General features: G+C 47.7%; 1 protein-coding gene across 7 annotated transcripts in view; it reads right to left on the bottom strand.

Moving 5' to 3' along the window:
- OSBPL10 (oxysterol binding protein like 10) overlaps nucleotides 1-22,855 on the bottom strand; it is a 312,125-nt gene that overhangs the window by 5,537 nt on the left and 283,733 nt on the right. For 6 of the 7 annotated variants that reach the window (XM_057706433.1, XM_057706434.1, XM_057706429.1 and 3 more), the window contains 3 exons: nucleotides 12,172-12,649; nucleotides 3,495-3,681; nucleotides 1,483-1,665 (listed from right to left, as the gene is read on the bottom strand). In XM_057706433.1, coding sequence (XP_057562416.1) covers nucleotides 1,483-1,665; nucleotides 3,495-3,681; nucleotides 12,172-12,649 — 848 coding nt within the window. The remainder of the gene's footprint in view (nucleotides 1-1,482; nucleotides 1,666-3,494; nucleotides 3,682-12,171; nucleotides 12,650-22,855) is intronic. The other variant, XM_057706428.1, reaches the window with a different exon arrangement.

Here is a 22,855-nt window from a genome sequence, read left to right as displayed (position 1 = left end):
CATTCCGCTCCCGGCGGAATTCTGAGTTCCCAAGGCTTGAGGAGGAGCTAACCTACTCAATATCCTTGGAAGAACAGCTCAAAGGAATCATAGTTTCGTTCTCAACAGCCACACCAGAAACAAGTGGTGCTATGACAGGAACCCAGGGTTCCCAACTCTGGGGAGGCATCACCAGAGGTCACACGGGCTGGGGAGGGACTCCTTCCTGTCACAGCCCAAAGCGCTGGGTTCACGCCCTCCATTCGGACACAGAGAAGGTTACCCTCTGATCAATATGAACGAGTGGACTAATTCCACCACAAAGCCAAGTTCCAGGACACTGCAGCCCTCTTTCTATCAAAATCTATTATTTATATCTATGATTTATACACACTGGTATCCCTGCTTTGTTTCTGCATAAAAAGCACATTTCCAATTTCGTTATAAACTCTTCTTCTAATGGCAAACCCTTTCGCAGAGTCATCTGTAATTTCATTTTAACCCTACATCATCTTTCTATAGAGCAGCATGCTCTTAGGTAAGAGAAGGGGCCAGCAAACATTCTCTGTAAAGGGCCAGAGAGTAAACGTTATAGGCTCTGCAGGCCTTTGGTCTCAGTTGCAACTGTTTTGCTGCTATTGTAGCAAGAGGGCAGCCACAAACAAGATACAAACAAATGGATGCAGCTGTGTTCCCGTAAAATTTTACAAAAATCAGCCAGAGGTGGGATCTGGCCTCTGGGCCATAGTTGGCTGACCTCCTGGATTAAAAAATTAAAATGGCAGGTTTCCAGAAGATTCTGCATCTGTACCTGCATAAACATCACTTTAAGTGGCTGTAGAGTATTCAGACAATAGAGTGAATTCTCCATAATTCACTTAACCATTTTCCAATTGTTGCACAGTTAGATGGTTTCTTTTTCTTCATTTTATTGTTTAGTGTTTTTTTTAATGCCCAAATTTCATATTTAAAACTTTTTGTGAGTTGAAGAATTTTCCCTTAGATGAGATTCTCAGAAGTGGACTACAAGATAAAGGTGAACTCACAAACTGAAAGCTGCTGGTGCATGCAGCTAACCTGCACACCTTCCTACGGCAAGCACAGGGCATAGGTGTCAATTTTATCACAGCCGGGCTAACACTGCATTTTTTAAAATTATGTTGCTAATCTGATGAGAAGAAGAAAAAAAGTATTTCATTGCTTCCCTACACAGTTCTTTGATTACTATCATCTCTCTGTACTTAACTTTGCAATGAACTAACTCCTTTAGGACAGGCATTAAAGTCTGGGCCGGCTGTCTTCATACTCCACCCCATGACTGCAGATCAACTAAACTGAAAACAACAAAGGATCTACTCCTAGGTGACACACAGAGGACAATTCAAGTTTCCAAAGGAATCAGAACATGATTCCTGGCCGCTTTGCTTTGGGCTTCCTCTCTGCCCCCTGGGTCAAGTGCTGAGGACAACAGGCTTGGAGAGGAGCCCACGGCCCGGTCCCCACCTGGACTCCATGGGGCCCTGCTTCTCCAGGGGTCGGATCTTCTTGGGGTACACTGGGAGCATAGTCGTGTCGATGATCTTGGTCTCCCCGTTGTTGTAGGTGAACTCTAGGGTCCCGTTCCACTCCCCGTGGGCTTTGCACACGATGGTGTTGGTCGGGTTGTGCTTCACTTCTGCTGTGACCCTGAATTAATGAAGCATCGAAGAAACACGCTTTGCACGATTATCAGAACAGAGACCGACTTCAAAAGGCATAGTCACATTTAGAGATTTTTTTATGGGGTTGCTTTTTGCTCTTTTGCTCAAAGACTAACTCTTAAGATGTGACCTAATATCCTTGAGCCGAAAAAAGAAAGCATCAGTGGGAAAATAGGTAAGATCTGAATGAAGTCTGTAGATTAGGTCACAGGAATGCAGCATGTTAATTTCTTCGGGTTTTTTTTCAATTGAAGTTAATTTACAATGTTGTGTTAGTTTCAAATATACAGCAAAGTGATTCAGTTGTACACAAATATACATATATTTGTATATATCCTTTTTCAGATTCTTTTCCCTAGAAGTTATCACAAGATATTGAATATATTCCCCTGCTATCCAGTGGGTGCTTGTTGTTTACCTATTTCATATATGGTAGTGTGTATATGTTCACCCCAAAGTCCTAATTTATCCCCCGCCCAATTTCTTAGTTTTTTTCTCAATTAATATTGTTTTATTGATTTTGACAATAAATTAGATAGGCAATTGAAAATTATACATTTTATCACTATATATTGTGATTTGTTTAGCTGAATTTCATCAATTTCTTAGTTTTGATAAACACGCAAAGGTTTTATAAGATGTTATTACTGGGGGGGAAATCACAAAATTCAGTAAAAACAAAAGATACCCTTTTCCTCCCTCAAATAGCCTCTAAGTGTATATTTCAACCACCAAAAGAGTTAAGAGTCTAGTGAGAAATTTTCAATCACTAAACGAGGTCAACCCCCCCACTCCAGCCGGGCTTCACAAGGGCCCTGGTAGAGATGTGTGGCCTCTCACCTCACCCACCCGGCCTGGGGGATCCGGGTCTCAGCTCTGGGTAAAGACAGAGCCCATCTCCCTCTCCTGCTGCAGGCAGAAACGGGAGGTGGAGGAGCCCAGGTCCTCTTTTTCTAATGGCCAAGCTTGGGATGCATTTGGAGTTCTCAAACACAGGCCCGGAATTTTTCTCCCTGAGCCTGAATACAGCCAGTGGCATCAGGAATCCTCGCGGCAGCGCACGCCAGAAGGGTGTCCGTGCAGTGCTGTTAACGCTTTAACCACGGGCTCACTGGGAGGGAAATCGTCTGGTTTGCAGCTTTAGCTAATTTCTGCACTGCACCACCCAGAGCGGACCTCACGCTACCACCAGGGGATGAGCTGGGGAGAAACATATACGATCAGCTCTTGTGAGCCGGGATGTCTGGCTCCAAAACAGCAATTGGGGGTGTCCACATTCCGGGAGACATGCCAACACCCCCAAGTGAGTGCCATCCAGAAAAGCTTTCCAAGAAAAAGGTCAAACACGGGGACCTCCTTATTCAGCGATCTGCTCCAAAGGGGAAAATCTATAACTAGAGCTGTAAAAACAAGGTGATTCTCCCCTCAAACAGTGGGCCTCTCCTGCTGTTTCTCAGGACCTGCTTCCTGGCTTCTAAAAGGAGAGAAACGGTCCTGCTCTCATAGTTGCAGGATCTGGGATGTTGCATGGAGCTCGCGGACCAATTGTATCAGCACAGGTCAGGCCTCGGCCTGGGTGGGGGCGAGAGGGTACAATCACCCCAGAAGCCCTTTGTTCTTTGGTGCGTGTTCTGCCAACACATCACCAGCCTGGGGAGGGTTCAAAACACGGCCCTGTGAGATGTGTCACCTGAAAAAGATCTGTTAACTTGAATTTCAACTCATCCCATGGCTGGGACCCAGTCTTCTGATGGAGACAAGGAACCCGGGCCATCGTGATCAGAGAGAGAGGGAGTCTCCCTGGCCGCCTCCTACCTGTGCACCTTCCCCCCATAGAAAGGCTTCGTGTGGAAGATCACCGTGGCTGAGTACCCGGTCTTGGCGCAGGTGATACTGACTTTTCCTCCAAGCTCCACCCAGGGGATGGTGAGGATGGACCGGGCGTAGGCACTGGGCAGGGTGAACACGTACTCCTCCCCGTGCTCCAGGAGCCGCAGAACACCTGGGGAAAATAGGAGGGACACGTTAGGCTCGCACACAAGGAGAAGGCAGCTGGTGAAACCAAGGAGGACCCTGTGGGGCTCCTGGGCACGGAGGCTTTTTTGTCCCCCGTCTCTTGTAGGCAAGACTCCAGCCTCCGTGACCTTCCCTGCATCCAAGGGCAGATTCGAACTGTTGCTCATCATGGGAGGAGCAGCCAAGAAACCACCTGAGGCGAGACTAAAGGGACCAGAGAAACTCAGCAAGATTAGGAGACCGAGCACCTGAGACCCTGCACACACCCTGATCTTGTCAGCAACCCCACCCTGGAACCATCATCGCTATACAACTCATCAAATCCTCCCCAGCTGGGACACACAGTTTTCAAGGGCAGGAGCCCGCCGTGTCCCCCTTCCTGGCAAAGCAATAAAGCTATCCTTTTCTACTTAACTCAAAACTCTGTCTCCGATATTCGATTCACGACAGGTGCACACAGAAGCTGAGCTTTGGGCACCACTGGGGACCAGAAGATACAAAGATGAGAAACCAAACACGCTCCCACAACAGACATCTCACCTCCCACTTCTCCAAAGACCGGCCACCCATATGCCATTTATCTATTCGCTGCATCTCTCCTGCATGCGAGGCACTGAGAACACCTGCCCTCTGCCCTCAAGGAGCCAAAGAGAAAGGTGGACGTGAATGAAGCACCCATAAACACAAAGCTGTGCCTGTGATGAGGTGGGAGGGGGAGGTGCCAGGGGCTCCAGCAGGAGGAGCTGAGCTGGGAGGGGAGGGTTCCCTGTGGAAGGGACACGTGAGCTGGGTAAGAGTTGAGTCGGGGAAGAGGGGAGGGAAAGTATCAGGCAGGGGGAGGCATGTGCAAAGGCCCTGTGGTGGAAAGGAGCGGGGTGAGCACAGGGGGTGGGGCCTGAGAAAAGGGCCTTGGGGAAGAAAGGGAGGTGGTGGGCATAGGTACAGAGGCTGCCCAGGTCTACAGGGGCCAGCCCTTGTCTTTAAACTTTGAAAAAGCCTGTTAAGGAATTCTGCCTTTATCCTGAGAGCAACAGAGACAGCCTCAAAGATCCTGGGGAAGTTACAAAGCAGAGTGCACAGCTGCTGTCACCACCGGGGTATCCACCCCTTGATCAGGGCTTCTCCACGCTGGGAGCCAAGTGCTAGTCTTGCAGAGGTCTGAGCATCTTGAAACAATACGAGATGACGTGAGTTTGTCTCTTTTTCTAGGGAAAGGAACCACAGTTTTGAACAATTTCTAAAAGGTTGCTGTGACCACCCCACACATACCATGTCCCAGGGCTGCTGTACAGCTGGTGCTTTGACACCCAGCCCCTGCCCTGGCTGGCCCGGCTGGGCACCCACAGGGCCCACTCTGCCAAGGGCAGCACCTCCTGGGCTGGCAGAGGCCTGGGAACCAGCACAACGGGCTCCCTAAGGTCTGCTCTGTGCGAGGGGCCTTCCCAGCCTCCCCGCCCCCCCCCACCCCACATTGGGAATGTGCTCCCTATAGAAAAGCCCTCCAAGCTCTACTCCTGCCCAGTCAGGGCCTGGAGATGGTCAAGGGCAAGACCTCAGGAAGCCCAGTTCTGTCCTTCAGCCAGACCTACGCAAATGGAGGTGTTAGTGACATCCCCTCCCTGGGCCCCCGGTTCCTCCACTAGGGAGAGTGAGGAGGGGGCTCCGTGTGCCCCAGGGACCCTTCCTGGCTGCCCAGCACTTCCAGGGGCTTCACAACTACTCAATGCAGCATTAATTATTATCAGTTTTAATTGAGGAGGAGGAAATGGCTGGTTTGCTGGTTGGTACTTCTGAGGCTAGATAAGCATCTCAATTGTCACTAGAGCTAGGTATTACTCAGCCCTAAAAGAGAATGAAATAATGTCATTTGCAGCAACATTGATGGACCTAGAGATGATCATACTAAGTGAAGTATTAATAGGTCAGACAGAGAAAGACAAATGTCACATGGTGTTACTTCTATGTAGAATCTAAAATATGACACAAATGAACGTATCTACAAAATAGACTCACAGACATAGAGAACAGATTGGTGCTTACCAAGGGGGCGGGGGATGGAGGGGGAGTTTGGGGTCAGCAGATGCAAACTATTATATACAGAATGAATAAACAACAAGCTCCTACTGTACAGCACAGGGAACTATGTTCAATATCCTGTGATAAACCATAATGGAAAAGAATGTCTATATGTATATAACTGAATCGCTTTGCTGTACAGCAGAAATTAACACAACACTGTAAATCAGCTATACTTCAATAAAATTAAATGAAAAAATCAATCAATCAGCAGAGCCAGAACCTGCTTAGCAGAGAGACAGTGTGTGTGTGTCCCTTTCAGCCCTGGGGAGCTCACCAGGAGAGTCCAAGGTAAAGGTTACAGAGGGATCACGAATGCTGAGTTTCCAAAGTCAATATGAAGATGTGCTCAAGAGTCACTCAATTTACTCTTGAAAACTCCGTGAGTCACCCGTGAGCCACAGTTTTTGGAATAAATCAGGCTTGTCCAGAACCCGCACCCTCACCCCCAGGTAAGTCCAGCAAAGTCAGGCCTGCCCATACACGAGCACGGGCAGGAGCGAAGACCCCCGAGAAAAAGCAAACTCAGGTCACTCGCAATCACGTGGGCAGGACTGGGGGCAGAGATGGCAGCAACATTTAAATCTCTCTCTCTCACCAGGAACAGAACTGAATACATGTAACATGAATGCAGAGACAGCACAGCTCCACTACAGCAAAGACGCGGAACATGAGCGCACAATGACATCTCCCCACCTCCCGCTCGCCAGAGCTCCCAGAGAAATGACACCATCTTCCCAAAAGCCAAGCCTTGGGCCACCTGACACCCTTCCTCTGCCACTCGTCCCTCCTCCCACAGTTCAAGGGGCAGAGCTGCCCCAGGTGACTGCTGAGGTCCTGTCCTGTGATGCACAAGCATGGACCTGTGTCCGAGAGGAGGATTCGACACTGATGTGTTGCTTCTTACAGCTTGCACTCAGGACCCTGAGAGAAGAATGGCCAGACCTGGTGTACTTTTAGCTTCCAAGCATACTTTGTGTCTTTCCTAGAATTACGTTGCTACGAACAGAGAGGAGCAGGTGACAAGGTCTGTTCATGCCAAACAGGTCTGACCCAAGAGTCAAGAGGAACCGGAGGTGGAAGTTGGAGAGAGAGAGGCCCCCGTGGACTAGCCCCACCCCGCCCTGCTCCGGTTCTACTTGCGAGCCTCTGGTTCCCCAAGTGCCAGCGGCATCCTCATAGTTTCAGGGCTTGTGGCAGCGGGAGGGGCCCTGAGACCATAAGAAGGAAGCTCCCGGTCCCTCCATCACCTGCCTTCAAGGGCCCGGAGAAGGCAGCTCTCTGTCCCCCACCCCCGCCCTCCACGCTGATGGACTACGTGGCAGGAAAATGCTCCCAGTGGGCCCGTGTGTCCACCACAGCCCCTCTGATGTCTATGCTGTCCCCCTCTGCAGTCGGCCTTTCCCGCCTTCGACCTGCAGGACCTTGGGGACCCCAGCCCATTTGGAAGGACCACACAACAGCCACACGCACCACGTTCTGAGTCTTCCTGGTCTCATTAACAAACATAAACTTCGCGAAGTAAGATCATACCACTGATGTTTTCTTTAGAACATATTTACCTGGAGCATATGCCACCATTTTTTTTGAAAGCCTAGATGAGATCTCAGAAGATCATTCCAAGTCCTCGGTCCCTCGCCAGCCTGGCAACCTTAACTTCTTTGCCCCTCAGCTGCCTCATCCGTGATGCAGGGATCATGGTACCCGCACCTCACGGGGCTGTGAAAAGGCGACCCTGAAACTTCGCTAAGAGCACACAGCCAGCTACACTGCTGGGATCCTGGTCACTCCCCGCATTTCTTGGCAGGTGAATTCTTAGCGGTGGTACCTCCACTTGGGAACAAAGAAGAAATCACCAAGCCTGCCGACGGGTGATGCACATGGGGGATGAGGCATCCTCCTCCCACTCACCTTCAGAAAAACCTCTTCCAAATCAAGGTGAAAGTCCACAGAAACCAGAAAAGTGAGCCCCAGAGCAAGGCTGGTTTAAAGCCCTGGCGAGACCACACTCCCGGGCTCTTTTCTGAAAATCCACAAATGTGCGCTCACTCGTTAAATCACCAGCAATTATGCCTTCCCTGGATCCTCTTTTTCAGGATTGCATACAAACATCTGTCCCTAATAATGAATAAAAGACTATATTAAAACTAGACTTGCAAACAGGCTCACAAATGAAAGCCCTTTTTTAATTAGCCTAAGAGCTGAGAGAAGCTGAAAACACTGAATAATCTACCCTTCTGGGCCATGGCTAGTCCTCAAGCTGGGGGATTTTTGCTTTAAATCTCACAAATTGATTTATCAATAAACATAAGGCCAAGCATTAAGATTTTCAAACTGATAAATGTAAGATAACTTTGAGGAACCAAAATATTCCGACAGGGCGTTGACTCTGGAAAGAAAGCACAGAATCACAGAAAGCAACTCGGGGGTGGACTGGTCTGCAGGTTCTGCAATGGTGGCATCTGTGGGCCAATGGATCCCCGCCTGTCCCCACAGAACCAATTCAGAGGCTGGGCTGTTTACGGGGAGCTGGTCTGGAGTTCTTGGGGGAAAAGGTTTCCAGAGCAGCTGGATGAGCTGTGTCTCCAGCAGTGCGGGTGGGTACCAAGCAGAGGGGCCTCTGGCTCCTTCCACGGATGGAGGTCACCTTGGGGTTGGCTGAACAGTGTCAGAAAGACCATTCGGGGGAGGTCTCTGAGCTGCAGCCTAGGGGAATTCAAGGGACACTGAAGTACTTGATAATGGCATTTTATCGTAGCCAAGTATGCCACAGTCTAAGGGCAATCATTTAAAATCTAAGCCCATGTATTTATGTACAGAATTTCAAGTGGGCCCATCTCATGTTTAAAATGAAGGGTGGGAGGGACTTCCCTGGTGGTCCAGTGGTTAAGACCCATCGCTTCCACTGCAGGGGGTGCGCTGCAGGGTTCGATCTCTGGTTGGGGAACTAAGATCCCACAAGCTGCATGGCGCGGCCAAAAAATTTAAAAAAAAGAAAAAATGAAAGGTTGGAAAAAAGTGTCACTTCAAGCCCAGTCAACAAATTCATGGAAGGTGCTAGATCAACGCAGGGAATGGGGTGAGGAAAAGAAAAACATCCCACCTCCCCCTGCCCTCCCTTCCCCATAACCCACCCCCCAAAGGATCCCTGAGGACAGGAATCAGAACTTTTGGCTTTGAAGTGTGGAGATTCCTAGAAGCATTTTGTGTGAAAAATCAGGAAAATTGTGCATTACAGAGCACGTGTGCACGTAATACGAAAGAAAGGGGGATGTAGCTACTGAAAGGATTGGGACAAGCTTAAAGTCTCATGAGAATGAGAGACGGTCCCTGACCCTCTCAGGCCCGCCCACAGTAGGAACACACAGGGTAGGCGGCCAGGAAGGGCCCTTCCAGAGTTTCTCTCCAGAATCTACCTTCTGCTTTCTTCACTGAATTTTCAAGCAGAGAGAAAACGTGAGGGCAGCAAATCCTAGCTCTGCTCCAGGGATGCTACGACCTCGGGCCTTGGGGGAGGGTGTTACGTGGTATCCCACACACGCACAGCATCAAGGGTTTGTCCAGGGCTGTGCAGTGATGAAGGCCACAGCCCGTACCAGCTGCCTGGAAGGAACGCGGGAGCTGAGATCCTGCACGTCAGAGGCCGACCCGTCACAGATATACAAGTCTCCAGGCTTTAAGTTTCAACCTCAGCCGGGACCCCCCCCCAGAACGCCAGCCTGTAGAGACACTGTCTGCTCAAGCCCCCTTCTTGAATGTCTAAACCCCAACACAACCTAACTGGGCTCCTGTGCTCTCCCCCCAAACTAATCCCCTCTTCAGTCTCCCCCACCTTAGTTAACGGCTACTCCATCCTCCTGGTCGCTCAGGCCAAAAGCCTGGTGTCACCTTTCTCTCATACCTCATATCTGATCCAGATGTGTCCAATGAGGGGTTAGTATCCAAAACAGAAAAAGAACTCATACAGCTCAACATCAAAAAAAATACAACCCGACTGAAAAATAGACAGAGGACCTGAATAGACATTTTTCCAAAGCAGACATACAGATGGCCAAGAGGCACATGAAAAGATGCTCAACATCAAGAATTATCAGGGAAATACTTATCAAAACCACAGTGACATATCACCTCACACCTGTCAGAATGGCCATCATGAAAAAGATCACAGAAAACAAATGGTGGCGAGGATGTGGAGAAAAGGGAACCCTTGAGCACTGTTGATGGGATGTGAACTGTTGCAGCCACTGTGGCAAACAGTATGGAGGTTCCCAAAAAACTAAAAATAGAACCACCATACAATCCAGCAATTCCATTTCTGGCTATTTATCCAAAGAAAATGAAAACACTAATTAGAAGAGACACATGCACCCACTACGATCATAGCAGCATTATTTATAACCACCAAGATATGGAAGCAATCTAAGTGCCCATCAACAAATGGATAAAAAAATTGTGGTATAAATACACATTGAAATATTTTCAATCATAAAAATGAATGAAATTGTGCCATTTGTGACAACAGAGGTGGACCTAGAAGGCATTATGCTAAATGAGGTAAGTCAGAGAAAGACAGACGCTGTATGATTTCACTTACAGGTGGAATCTAAAACAAGTGAACAAACAGAACAGAAACAGAGTCCTAGAGTCAGAGAACAAACAGGTGGTTGCCAGAGGGGAGGAGAGAAATAGATGAGAGGGATTAAGAGGTACAAACTTCCAGTTGCAAAATAAATGAGTCATGGGTATGAAGTGCACCACGTAGGGAACAGAATCAATTATTATGTAATATCTTAAAAAAAAAACCAAAAAGCTGTGGCATCACCTCTTGCTCATACCCTACACATAGGATCTCTCCACTTTAGAATTCATCCAGATCCCCAGCCTGCACTGGGATTCTCTCCCCACCACTCCTGCCCTGGTCCAAGCCACCATCATCTTTTGCCTGGACCATCATTATCATAATCTCCTAACTGGTCTCCTTGCGTCCCCTTCGTCCTCTTATGGTCTAGTTTCAACAAGCAGCTGGGACAGTCTTGCTAAAGTGCAAGTCACATCATGATACTCTTCTGCTCAAAGCCCGCAAGGGTTTGGCAGCTCACTTAGCGTGACAGCCAACACCCCTGGCAGTGGCCCCCCGAAGCCCCACGTGACCTGGCTCAGTCACTTCTCGGACCTCATCTTCTCCCTCCCACCTCCCTTCTCCCGGTGCCAGCCACACAGACTTCCTATCTCAGATCAGCATGCAAGTACGCCCCTGCCTCTGGCCCCCACCTTGTTCTCTCCACCAGGCACACACTGCGGGTAATCAACAAGGCCTGTCCTTCATCACTTTCTTGGGTCCTTCATCATCCCTTGGGTCTTTGCTCCATTGTCATCTTCTCAGTGTTCCCAGCCGCCACCCCACCCCATCCCAAAGCTCCACTGCTCTCTCCCCACCATTCCCAAGTCCTTTATTTCATTCCCAGGTCCCTTCCTGCCTTAAGTTTTCTCCACAGAACTTAACACTTTACAAATCATCACACAATCGTATTTCCCCAGCAGAAGAGAGCTTTGTGAGAACAGATTCTTTTGTCTGTTTTGCTCATTCGAGTACCCATGGCTCCCAAGACAATGGCTGGCATCCAGTAGGTGCTCAATAAAAGCGTGCTAAACCAATGAAAGGTGTTCTTATCTCCTGGGGTTTTGAAAGGGCTTCCAAGGAGCAGCGTATACCCTGAAACCAAAAGCCAAATTTTGTGTTGCATTTTTTCTTCCTGAGAGCCTACAGCAAAGGGATTCATGACTCAAAAGAATCTGAAGAACCACTAACACAGGCTGCTGAATTTAACAAGGAAGACTGTAGTTTTCCTCAAACAATGAATACACTTCATTCATGGCTATTTGCTAAGAGAGGAACGTGTGATCCACAAGTGGTTTCATTACACTGGCTTCTCACTTCAGAACTGCAAGCCCAGTGTCCAGAGATTGGCCTTGGGAATTATTTATGAGCAGATTTTGAAGAGGCAGCACTATGATCCTCGCTGTCTGTGAGCCAGAAACCAGTGAGAATGAATAAAAATGCAATTTGATAGATCTGAAGCCACCTCTGATATTCATACAGAGCTGGAAATAAAAGGATGTGTAAAGCAGCTCACACACGAGTAGCAGGTGAGGATCCAGGTGGGCAGCCTAACAGGCACACAGATGCATCCCACTCACTCCATCACCTCGGCCCCATTGGGAAATGACCAGACCCTGGTCCCCGAAGAGCAAAACCCATCCGTATTTCCAACCCGCCCACTTACTCCCAATTCCATAACGAAACAAAAACAAAGGACTCCACACACAAGCCCTCAAGCGTCTATCAGGTACACAACCGTCCCTCGGTCAGAGCCCAGCTCCACCCAGCGATGTGCCTTACCTTCCCCGATCATCGAGACCCCCACAGACATGCCCATGAACTTGCTTTTGGTCCATACGTGAGTGTTGACGCACAGTCTCTTCTCCTTGCACTCACAGTAGAAGCAGGAGATGGGCGGGTGGTGGGACACCTGCTCGGCCACAAACCGCAGTTTGTAGCTCTTGGAAGGGTCATCGCCCATCGGGTGTTCGTGGCCGGTGGGAGCGGGGGCAGCAGTCCTCTTGGGCTTGACCCTGTCCTTGGGAACCTCCCAGGAGCAGTGGAACGTCTCGCCGATAATCGGGTTGTAGGGCTTCTTGGCCAGGGCGCCCTTGCGGCCCTCGTGGAAGGCAGTGAGGTAATACTCCACGAAGCCAATGACCCTGTCCAGGGGTGTGGCCCCCGCAGTGACGGCCAACAGCAGGTCTGGGTGCGCCAGGAAGTCCGCGTACATCTCCAGCAAGGACCGCTTCTCCAGAATGAACGTGGGAAGCACCACCTGCGCTCGGAGGAGACAAAGTCAGACAGCAAGCCCTGTGGTTACAGGAGAACGCTGGAAAGGAGAAAAGCTGGGCTGCAACCCCGTCAAGCAAGGTCCTAAGGGCTGGTGCCAGGCACCAGTTCCTTTGATTTGTGCACACGTGACAAATCAGAGGAAATAACATCCAAGAAACTGGAAGTGGCTGCAGCGGTAGCATCCATGTCCACCCACCTTCGTGGACAAGACTGCTCTGAGCCATTTTCCTCTCTGCTCACCTGGGCTGAAACAACAGCCTCCGTCTCTCCCTCCACGGCCAGTGCCCTGCTAACATGCAGCCCTCTTTCACACCCCATCATTTACAGGCATGAAGAAAATAGCTCCGAAAGGCTTTTTTGTGTTCTTCCTGCCATCGGGCACAACCAAGGGGGATGCTCAAGTGTGTTCCCATAAACACAGGTACTGGGGCTCATTGGTGCTGCATCAAAGGCGGTCCAGGTAGACCAGGACCCACCACTGAGAGCATCTGTTTGGGGATCTCTGTAGGAAGAGCAGCATACAAACCCTGACAGGATCAGGGCAGGAAAGGAGTGTGGAAAGGGCCCAACCCACATCTCTGGAGGTAAGGCTAGTTAGCGGGCAGTGTCCACAGGGCTGCCACAGAGAAGAGGGGCCGTGGGTAGAGGCTGCCCTGCAGGCTGGGCCAGAAGAAACGAGCAGAAGTTACAAAGTAGCAGGCTGGCGCTTAACACAGAAGCTTGAGGTAAATGGGCTGGCACAAGGGCCGCCGTGCTGTGTCATCGGCTCCATGACTGAAGCCAGGTGGAAACCTGGATGCTCGCCAGGCACTGAGGGAGTCCTCGTTCATCCAAAGTGGATCCAAGTGGTCCCTCAGGTGCTGCAAACCCCAAATGCCGAGAACCCAAGGATTAGGTCACTTAAAGCAAATGATGGGCTCTCTGGGAAGCAGGCAACTCCTCACCATCCCTGATCTGCTACCACCCCTCGGTGACCTGGTGACATGGTTACGGGGTATTACCATTCCACCCCACGGCTGCAAGACAAGCTTGCGTCGACCTGCAGCATCTCACTCTGCTCCTCCTACTGGGAATCACGGGGTCCTGAAGCCGGAAGCCCAGCCCTAACCCCCTGGCCCCCCCCCCACCCCCGAACCATCCAGGTGAGGGGAGGGGTTGATGGAGGTCACACAGCTGGTTTATACTGCTCCCTACATGGCCAAGTCTGTCCTTCTGTCACATCAGAGGCCCCAAATCCCACAAAAGCATAGCTGACCAATAATATCACACACAGATCTGTAACCTTGCCCCTACTTCAGGCTGCTGGGACCCTTCCTCAGGAAGGATGGAGATACAGTGGGAGTGAGGTGTCCCGACAGACAGGCGGACATGAGACAGACAGGCGGACATGAGACAGACAGGCAGACGTGAAACAGACAGGCGGATGTGAGAGAAGCAAAGCACAGAGATTTCAGAGGAGACTGGGGAAAGCCCAGCCCACTGGGGAGGTGAGGCTGGTACCCTTTCTAATGTTTTTCTATCTCACTTGAAAACTGTGTCAGAGGACAACACACCCTCGCTAAGTCTGACAGCAGCCAGATGTAAAATGAGGGTGTAACCCAACCCAAGGATCACAGACAGACCCCAAATTTAACATGTCTCTCTTGGTGACAGAAGTGAGTGATTTTTACATTCCTTCTGAGTATCTTTCTGCTTTACTTTTATAATAAAACAGAAGAAGAAACATTATTTCACACACAACTATGCAAATTAATGGAGATGTCTTAATTTTCTTTCAGCCACAACTTGACGAAATTGAGCATCTAGTGGCCCAAGGATCTGAGCTGCCTGGGAAAAGGGCAGCCTGGCTCAGAACGGCCTTCAGACGCCACTGCTATTACCTCCTGTGTCTCAAGTTCACCTGCCATCCCCCTGCTCTGCAGGGCCTGCCCTTCTGAGGAGGCTCACGGGGGCCCGGCTGCACCTCCCACGCCTGCCCCCTCCACAGAGCCACTGGAGGTCTCCCCAGGAATGCCCCCCACCCAGGCTGTGCAGGTTGGGGCTGTGCATTTCAGCAACCTTGCAACTATGCCCCCCACCACTCTCCCTGCCCCCAGCCACTGAGGTCAAATCAATCAAAAAAGAAAAGAGGCCACCAAGGTCCCCATCTCCAGACCTTCCTGAAACACTCCATTCCTGCGCTCCCTCCCAGGCAGGGGACCCTCTGATAGTGGGCGGGGGTGGGGCACCTCTGGCAACAGTTCCACCCCTGGATGGGAATTCTCAGGTCTGCACCCGAGACTGAAATTAAAAGGAAAGAATTATGTGGATGTTTACGCTTTCGTTGGGTACTTTGGCAAAGGGCAAGAGTTTAAGGTATTTCCCCCAACTTGGCATTTCTGAACTCAGAAGCTGAAGGATTCAAACAAAACAAATAGAAAAAAGATTGCCAGCCAGAATCCCAAATCACTGAGCATCAGAACCCCAGGGCCGCTTCGGGGATGCTGCAGGTCAGCCCCTGGTCTCACAGGTGAGGGGACAGACTGGGCAGGAGGCAGGGAAGGTGTAGCAGAGGGCGGGGAACCCCAGGGCCCCTTCGGGGATGCTGCAGGTCAGCCCCTGCTTTCACAGGTGAGGGGACAGGTTGGGGAGGAGACAGGGAAGGTGTAGCAGAGGGCGGGGAACCTCCGGACCCCCAAATGCCCCCAAGTTTTGTCCATCACCCAACACATGATTCTCTGCTTCGGGCCAACAAGAGCATCTTCTTTCCCTCAGCAGATGAAGGAGGAGAGTGTTCACTGGACACCAGAACCAGGATGGCTGGGGCACCCCCTCTCCTGTCCCTAACATGTGGGCGTCAGGAGGCAGCCCAGGGAAAAAGGTGGGACGAGAGCCCCAGCTTCTAGTCCATTCGACTCTTCCTGGGATGACGAGGCAATCCACTAGCCCCAAAACTGTCCTTAGCATGCAGACGGAGGGAGACCATCAGCAGCTAAGGACACTCACAGTGGCCCCCCTCTGGAAAAGTATGGCTGACGCTTCCTAACCTGCCTTCCAGCTGTCACGTAAGCCACTGTTGACTCTCCACACCACAGCGAGAGTCATCTTTCTAAAATCTCTGTAAGAGACAAGGTCCAGCCTGGCCCCCAACCTCCTCCAGTCTCACAGTATCCCTCACTTTCTACCCCAACCCTCCCGTCACAAGTACACACACACACACATGCGAGTTCACTCCTGTTTCCTTTTCCTGCCCTCCCTCCTGCCTTGTCTAAATGAGAAGCAGCTACTCAGCTCAAGGGTAGCCTCCTCTATGAGGTCTTTTCTGACAGCTCCTGCTCCAAGGCTAACCCACCCACCCCGTTCTCCTGTACCCTTCACACAGCCCCATCACAGCATCTATAGGGCTCTTTTTGCTCTTAGCAATGCTATAAAGAGCGTTATTGGGACAACTGGAGGGAAATTCTACTATGGGCGTGTAAGAAACAGTATCACAGCCTTGTTAAATTTATCCAGGGTGACAAATGTTTCGTGTAGGAGAATGACCTTGTTAGGTCATTGGTGACCCACTGAGGTCCACTCACTGATGGATGTCAGGGAGAACTGTCGTGTCTACAACCTACCCTGAAATGACTCATCAAAAAATAAACACATAAAGAGCTTAAAAAAAACCACAGACATACATGTGCATGTGTACCTCTTGGGTGGTGGACAGACAGAAGAAGCAGGGAGAGAGTGGGGGAGGGGAAAGAAGAAAGAAGAATGCAAAGTGGCAGAACCTTAACAGCTGGCCAATAAAGATGAAGGATACACATGGAAGTTCATTGTTCTATTCTTGCAACTCTACAGTAGATTGGAAAACGTGCAAAACAGAGAGTTGGAAAAAAGGCTCTACTAGGGACGTAATACCTGCGAACTTACTAACTGCCAAAGACAACCCTCCTGAAATGAAAGACATAGGGAATGTGGTCTCACAGCCAACCCTCTAGGCATGTATTCTGCACTTGACAGTGATTCTGTGGCCTTGTCAGCACTAGGAAAAGTAGAATTCCCGGGGAGATGGAGGAGAATGGGGCGGGAGTGGGTGACCAGCTCCCTTTTCATCTCTTGTTGGCATCTGTGCAGAATACTCACCCCGTGCCTTTCAAAACCTTCACCACTCTGGGCAAGACTTTTCATTAAAGTAGATTCTCTCTCTCCTATGATCTCCCTGACTTTTTTTTGGTCCCTTTGCAGATAAGTAACCTAATCATCTGTTTCTTGGGCAGTGGACACTGCAGACACAGAGCCAAGAAGTGGTGAGGGCTAACTGGACTGTCTGCCTCCAACAGAGAGGTGAGTGATGGCCCAGCTGCTCAAACTGACAGCATCCAAATGGCTGAAATCGCTGCTGCAGATTCATCAAGCCATCAGTCAGGCTGCTTTTTTCTGCCATTAACATAATTAAGACAATGAACTACTCTGGGGAAGAGGAAAAAAAGATCTGCACTTGGGCCTCAGAGAACAATTAATTGCAGTTAAAGTTGCATCAATCTAGAAGTAAATAACTTATGTTTGGGCTGGGCTCTTAGAACGTGGAAACAACTGATCACCCATCAGGAAGTCAAAGGGCCCCCAGAAAGAGCGATGGCCCATCCCGTCCCCAACAAAGAGGAGCAGAGTAGGCATCTGCTAAGGAAGGCCAGAGCAGGTGCCCCCCAAAGAAACCTCGGTTACCTTACTAACCTTGACAGTCAACTACATAATACTCTGTTCTCAGTCTGGGGAACCTACATAGTGCAAACAAGGAAGGAAGGAAGGCTGAGACTGATCTATGCAATCCTTTAAGGAAACCAGGAGAAGTACACAAAAATCCAATCTTACAAAATGAATGGGAGAGGATTCACATTGCCAAAGGCCAATGGGATGCTCTCCCTGGTTTCCTTAAAGGGTCAGCTCCCTTCATGTCCATCTCATGCTGCTTGGGATATCAGGAAAGGCTCTCATTAAAACAAATGATACGGGACTTCCCTGGCGGTGCAGGGGTTAAGAATCTGCCTGCTAATGCAGGGGACACAGGTTCAGTCCCTGGTCTGGGAAGATCCCACGCGCCATGGAGTAACTAAGCCCATGCGCCACAACTACTGAGCCCATGTGCTGCAACTACTGAAGCCCGTGTGCCTAGACCCTGTGCTCCACAACAAGAGAAGCCACCACAATGAGAAGCCCACATACCTCAAGAAAGAGTAGCCCCTATTCACCACAACTAGAAAGCCCACACGCAGCAACAAAGACCCAACACAGTCAAACAAACAAACAAGCAAACCAAAAAGCCCAAATGATACAAATGAACCTATTTACAAAACAGAAATAGACTCATAGACATAGAAAACAAATTTATGGTTACCAAAGGGGAAAAGTGGGTGGGAGGGATAAATTTGGAGGTTGGCATTAACATATACACACTACCATATATAAAATAAATAACAAGGACCTAGTGTATAGCACAGGGAGCTCTACTCAACATCTTGTAATAACCTATAATGGAAAGAAATATGAAAAAGAATACATATATATGTATAACTGAATCACTTTGTTGTATACCTGAAACTAACACAACATTGTAAATCAACTATATTTGAATAAATAAAAAAAAATAGTTTAAAAAATAAAGGGCCAGTCCCTCCCGTCAGGAAGCACACAGGAGCCTCCTAGATAGCTTCCTCCACAAGAGGGCAGACAGCAGTATCAAGCAGTATCAGCAGTATTTCGTCTTGTGCAACTGAAAACCACAGCCACAGAAAGACAGAGAAAATGAAAAGGCAGAGGACTTTGTACCAGATGAAGGGACAGGATAAAACCCCAGAAAAACAACTAAATGAAGAGGAGATAGGCACCCTTCCAGAAAAAGAATTCAGAATAATGATAGTGAAGATGATCCAGGACTTTGAAAAAAGACTGGATGCAAAGATCGAAAAGTTTACCAAAGACCTAGAAGAATTAAAGAGCAAACAAACAGAGATATACAACACAATAACTGAAATGAAAAATACACTAGAAGGAACCAATACCAGATTAACAGAGGCAGAAGGGCGAATAAGTGACCTGGAAGACAGAATGGTGATAATCACTCATGCGGAAAAGAATAAAGAAAAAAGAATGAAAAGAACTGAAGACAGCCTAAGAGGCCTCTGGGACAATGTTAAACGCACCAACATTCGCATTATAGGGGTCCCAGAAGGAGACGAGAGAGAGAAAGGACCTGAGAAAATATTGGAAGAGATTATAGTTGAAAACTTCCCTAACATGGGAAAGGAAATAGCTACCCAAGTGCAGGAAGCACAGAGAGTCCCAGGCAGGATAAACCCAAGGAGAAACACACCAAGACATATAGTAGTCAAGTTGACAAAAATTAAAGACAGAGAAAAGTTATTAAAAGCAACAAGGGAAAAACGACAAATAATATACAAGGGAACTCCCATAAGGTTAACAGCTGATTTCTCAGCAGAAACTCTGCAAGCCAGAAGGAAGTGGCATGATATATTTCTAGTGATGAAAGGGAAGAACCTACAACCAAGAATACTCTACCCAGCAAAGATCTCATTCAGATTCTATGGAGAAATCAAAAGCTTTACAGACAAGCAACAGCTAAGAGAATTCAGCACCACCAAACCAGCCCTACAACAAATGCTAAAGGAACTTCTCTAAGTGGGAAACATAAGAGAAGAAAAGGACCTACAAAAACAAAAACAAAACAATTAAGAAAATGGTAATAGGAACATACATATCAATAATTACCTTGAATGTAAATGGACTAAATGCACCAACCAGAAGATACAGACTGGCTGAATGGATACAAAAACAAGACCCATATATATGCTGTCTCCAAGAGACCCACTTCAGACCTAGGGACACATACAGACTGAAAGTGAGGGGATGGGAAAAGATATTTCCGTGCAAATGAAAATCAAAAGAAAGCTGGAGTAGCGATACTCATATCAGATAAAATAGACTTTAAAATAAAACATGTTACAAGAGACAAGAAAGGACATTACATAAAGATCAAGGGATCCATCCAAGAAGAGGAGATAACAATTATAAATATAACTGCACCCAATACAGGAGCACCTCAATACATAAGGCAAATGCTAACAACTGTGAAAGAGGAAATGCAAAACAAAAATAGAGACACAGGTGTAGAGACAAACACATGGACACCAAGTGGGGAAAGCGGGGAGGGTTGGGGGGGAATAATTTGGGAGATTGGGATACCAAATTGTACACTCTAAATGTATGCTGTTTATTGTCTGTTAACTGTATCTCAATAAAAATTCTTAAAAAAAATAAAAAAAATAAAAAAAAATAAAGGGCCAGGGTTTACTAGGCACATGAAAAAAGTTTTAGACAAAAAAAAAAAATAAAAAAAGAAAAAGAAAAAGAAAAGAAAGGCATTCATTAAAACTTTTGTGGGATGAAAAGATTTCAAAATAACTAAAATTTTACTTTTTCTGACAAGATATTTACTACATAAAGAGAGATGCATCTGTTGGAATCAGGACTCATTGTTGCCTTAGGGTCCCAGACCCCAGCTCACAGGAGAGTCTGAAGCTGTGAGCAGAGGTTCATCTCTTGGCAGTGACAGCCATGTAGACCCGGGCAAATTTCCCCCTTAGAAGAAGGAGCTTAAGCACAGCAATGTTAACCTGTGCTTGTTGTGACTGATGCTGGAAATTTAGCCTAATAAAATAATTCAATCAAAGGAAAAAGATGTCCACTGTATCACTGTAACACCACAAGTAAGTATAAGACAACCAGGGGACTGGTTCAAGATGATGGAGTAGAAGGACGTGTGCTCACTCTCTCCTGCAAGAGCACCGGAATCACAACTAACTGCTAAACAATCATTGACAGGAAGACACTGGAACTCACCAAAAAAGACACCCCACATCCAGAGACAAAGGAGAAGCCACAATGAGATGGTAGGAGGAGCGCAATCATGATAAAATCAAATCCCATAACCGCTGGGTGGGCAACAGTTATACCATGGAAGTCTACCCACTGGAGTGAGGGTTCTGAGCCCCACACCAGGCTTCCCAGCCTGGGGGTCTGGCAACAGGAGGAGGAATCCCCAGAGAATCAGACTTTGAAGGCCAGCAGGATTTGACTGCAGGATCTTCACAGGACTGTGGGAAACAGAGACTCCACTCTTTCAGGGCACAAAAAAAGTAGTGTGCGCACCAGGACCCAGGGGGAAGGAGTAGTGACCCTACAGGAGACTGAAACAGACCTACCTGCTCGTGTTGGAGGGTCACCTGCAGAGGTGGGGGGTGGCTGTGGCTCACTGCAGGGACAGGGATGCTGGCAGCGGGGTTCTGGGAAGTGCTCATTGGTGTGAGCCCTCCCAGAGGCTGCCATTACCCCTATAAAAGAGCCTGTAAGCTCCAGTGCTGGGTGGCCTCAGGCCAAACAACTAACAGGGAGGGAACTCAGCCCAACCCATCAGCAGACAGGTGGATTAAAGTTTTACTGAGCTCTGCTCTACAGAGCAACACCTAGCTCTTCCCACCACCAATCCCTCCCATCAGGAAGCATGCACAAGCCTCTTAGGTAGTCTCATCCACCAGAGAGTAGACAGCAGTAGCAAGAAGAACTATAATCCTGTAGCCTGTGGAACGAAAACCACAGCCACTGAAAGACGGAGAATATGAAAAGGCAGAGGACTTTGTACCAGATGAAGGAACAAGATAAAACCTCTGAAAAACAACTAAATGAAGTGGAGATAGGCAACATTCCAGAAAAAGAATTCAGAATAATGACAGTGAAGATGGGACCTTGGAAAAAGGATGGAGAAGATGGTAGAAATGTTTAATAAAGACCCAGAAGAGTTAAAGAACAAACAAACAGAGATGAACAATACAATAACTGAAATGAAAAACACACTAGAAGGAATCAATAGCAGAATAACTGGGGCAGAAGAAGTGACCTGGAAGACAGAATGGTGGAAATCACTGCTGTGGAAAAGAATAAAGAAAAGAATGAAAAGAAATGAAGACAGCCTAAGAGACCTCTGGGACAACATTAAAAGCATCAATACTCACATTATAGGGGTCCCAGAAAGAGAAGAGAGAGAAAAAGGACTCAAGAAAATATTTGAAGACATTATAGTTGAAAACTTCCCTAACATGGGAAAGGAAATAGCCACCTAAGTCCAGGAATCACAGAGAGTCCCAGGCAGGATAAACCCATGGAGAAACACGCCAAGACAAATAGTAATCAAAATGACAAAAATTAAAGACAAAGAAAAATTATTAAGAGCAACAAGGGAAAAATGACAAATAACATACAAGGGAATTCCCATAAGGTTAACAGCTAATTTCTCAACAGAAACTCTGCAAGCCAGAAGGGAAAGGCATGATATATTTAAAGTGATGAAAGGGAGGAACCTACAACCAAGAATACTCTACCCAGCAAAGATCTCATTCAGATTCAAGGGAGCAATGAAAAGCTTTACAGACAAGTAACAGCTACGAGAATTCAGCATCACCAAACCAGCCCTACAACAAATGCTAAAGGAACTTCTCTAAGTGGGAAACACAAAAGAAAAGGACCTACAAAAACAAACCCAAAACAATTAGGAAAATGGTAATAGGAACATACATATCAATAATTACCTTGAATATAAATGGATTAAATGTTCCAACCAAAAGACACAGATTGGCTGAATGGATACAAAAACAAGACCCATATAGATGCTGTCTATAAGAGACCCATTTCAGATCAAGGGACATATACAGACTGAAAGTGAGGGGGTGGAAAAAGATATTCCATGCAAATGGAAATCAAAAGAAAGCTGGAGTAGCAATACTCATCTCATATAAAATAGACTTTAAAATAAAAAATGTTGCAAGAGACAAGGAAGGACATTACATAAAGATCGAGGGATCAATCCAAGAAGAAGAGATAACAATTATAAATATATATGTACCCAATATAGGAGCACCTCAATACATAAGGCAAATGCTAACAAGTATAAAAGAGGAAATCGACAGTAACACAATAATAGTGGGGGACTTTAACATCTCACTTACACAAATAGACAGATTATCCAGATAGAAAGTTAATAAAGAAACACAAGCTTTAAATGACACAATACACCGGCTAGATTTAATTGATATTTTAGGACATTTCATCCGAAAACAGCAGATTACATTTTTCTTCTCAAGTGCACATGGAA

The sequence above is a fragment of the Hippopotamus amphibius genome, chromosome 13 (assembly GCF_030028045.1).
Source record: "Hippopotamus amphibius kiboko isolate mHipAmp2 chromosome 13, mHipAmp2.hap2, whole genome shotgun sequence".
NCBI lineage: Eukaryota > Metazoa > Chordata > Mammalia > Artiodactyla > Hippopotamidae > Hippopotamus > Hippopotamus amphibius.
Note: the sequence above shows the minus strand (reverse complement) of the source record. Positions and strands in the feature narration are given on the sequence as shown.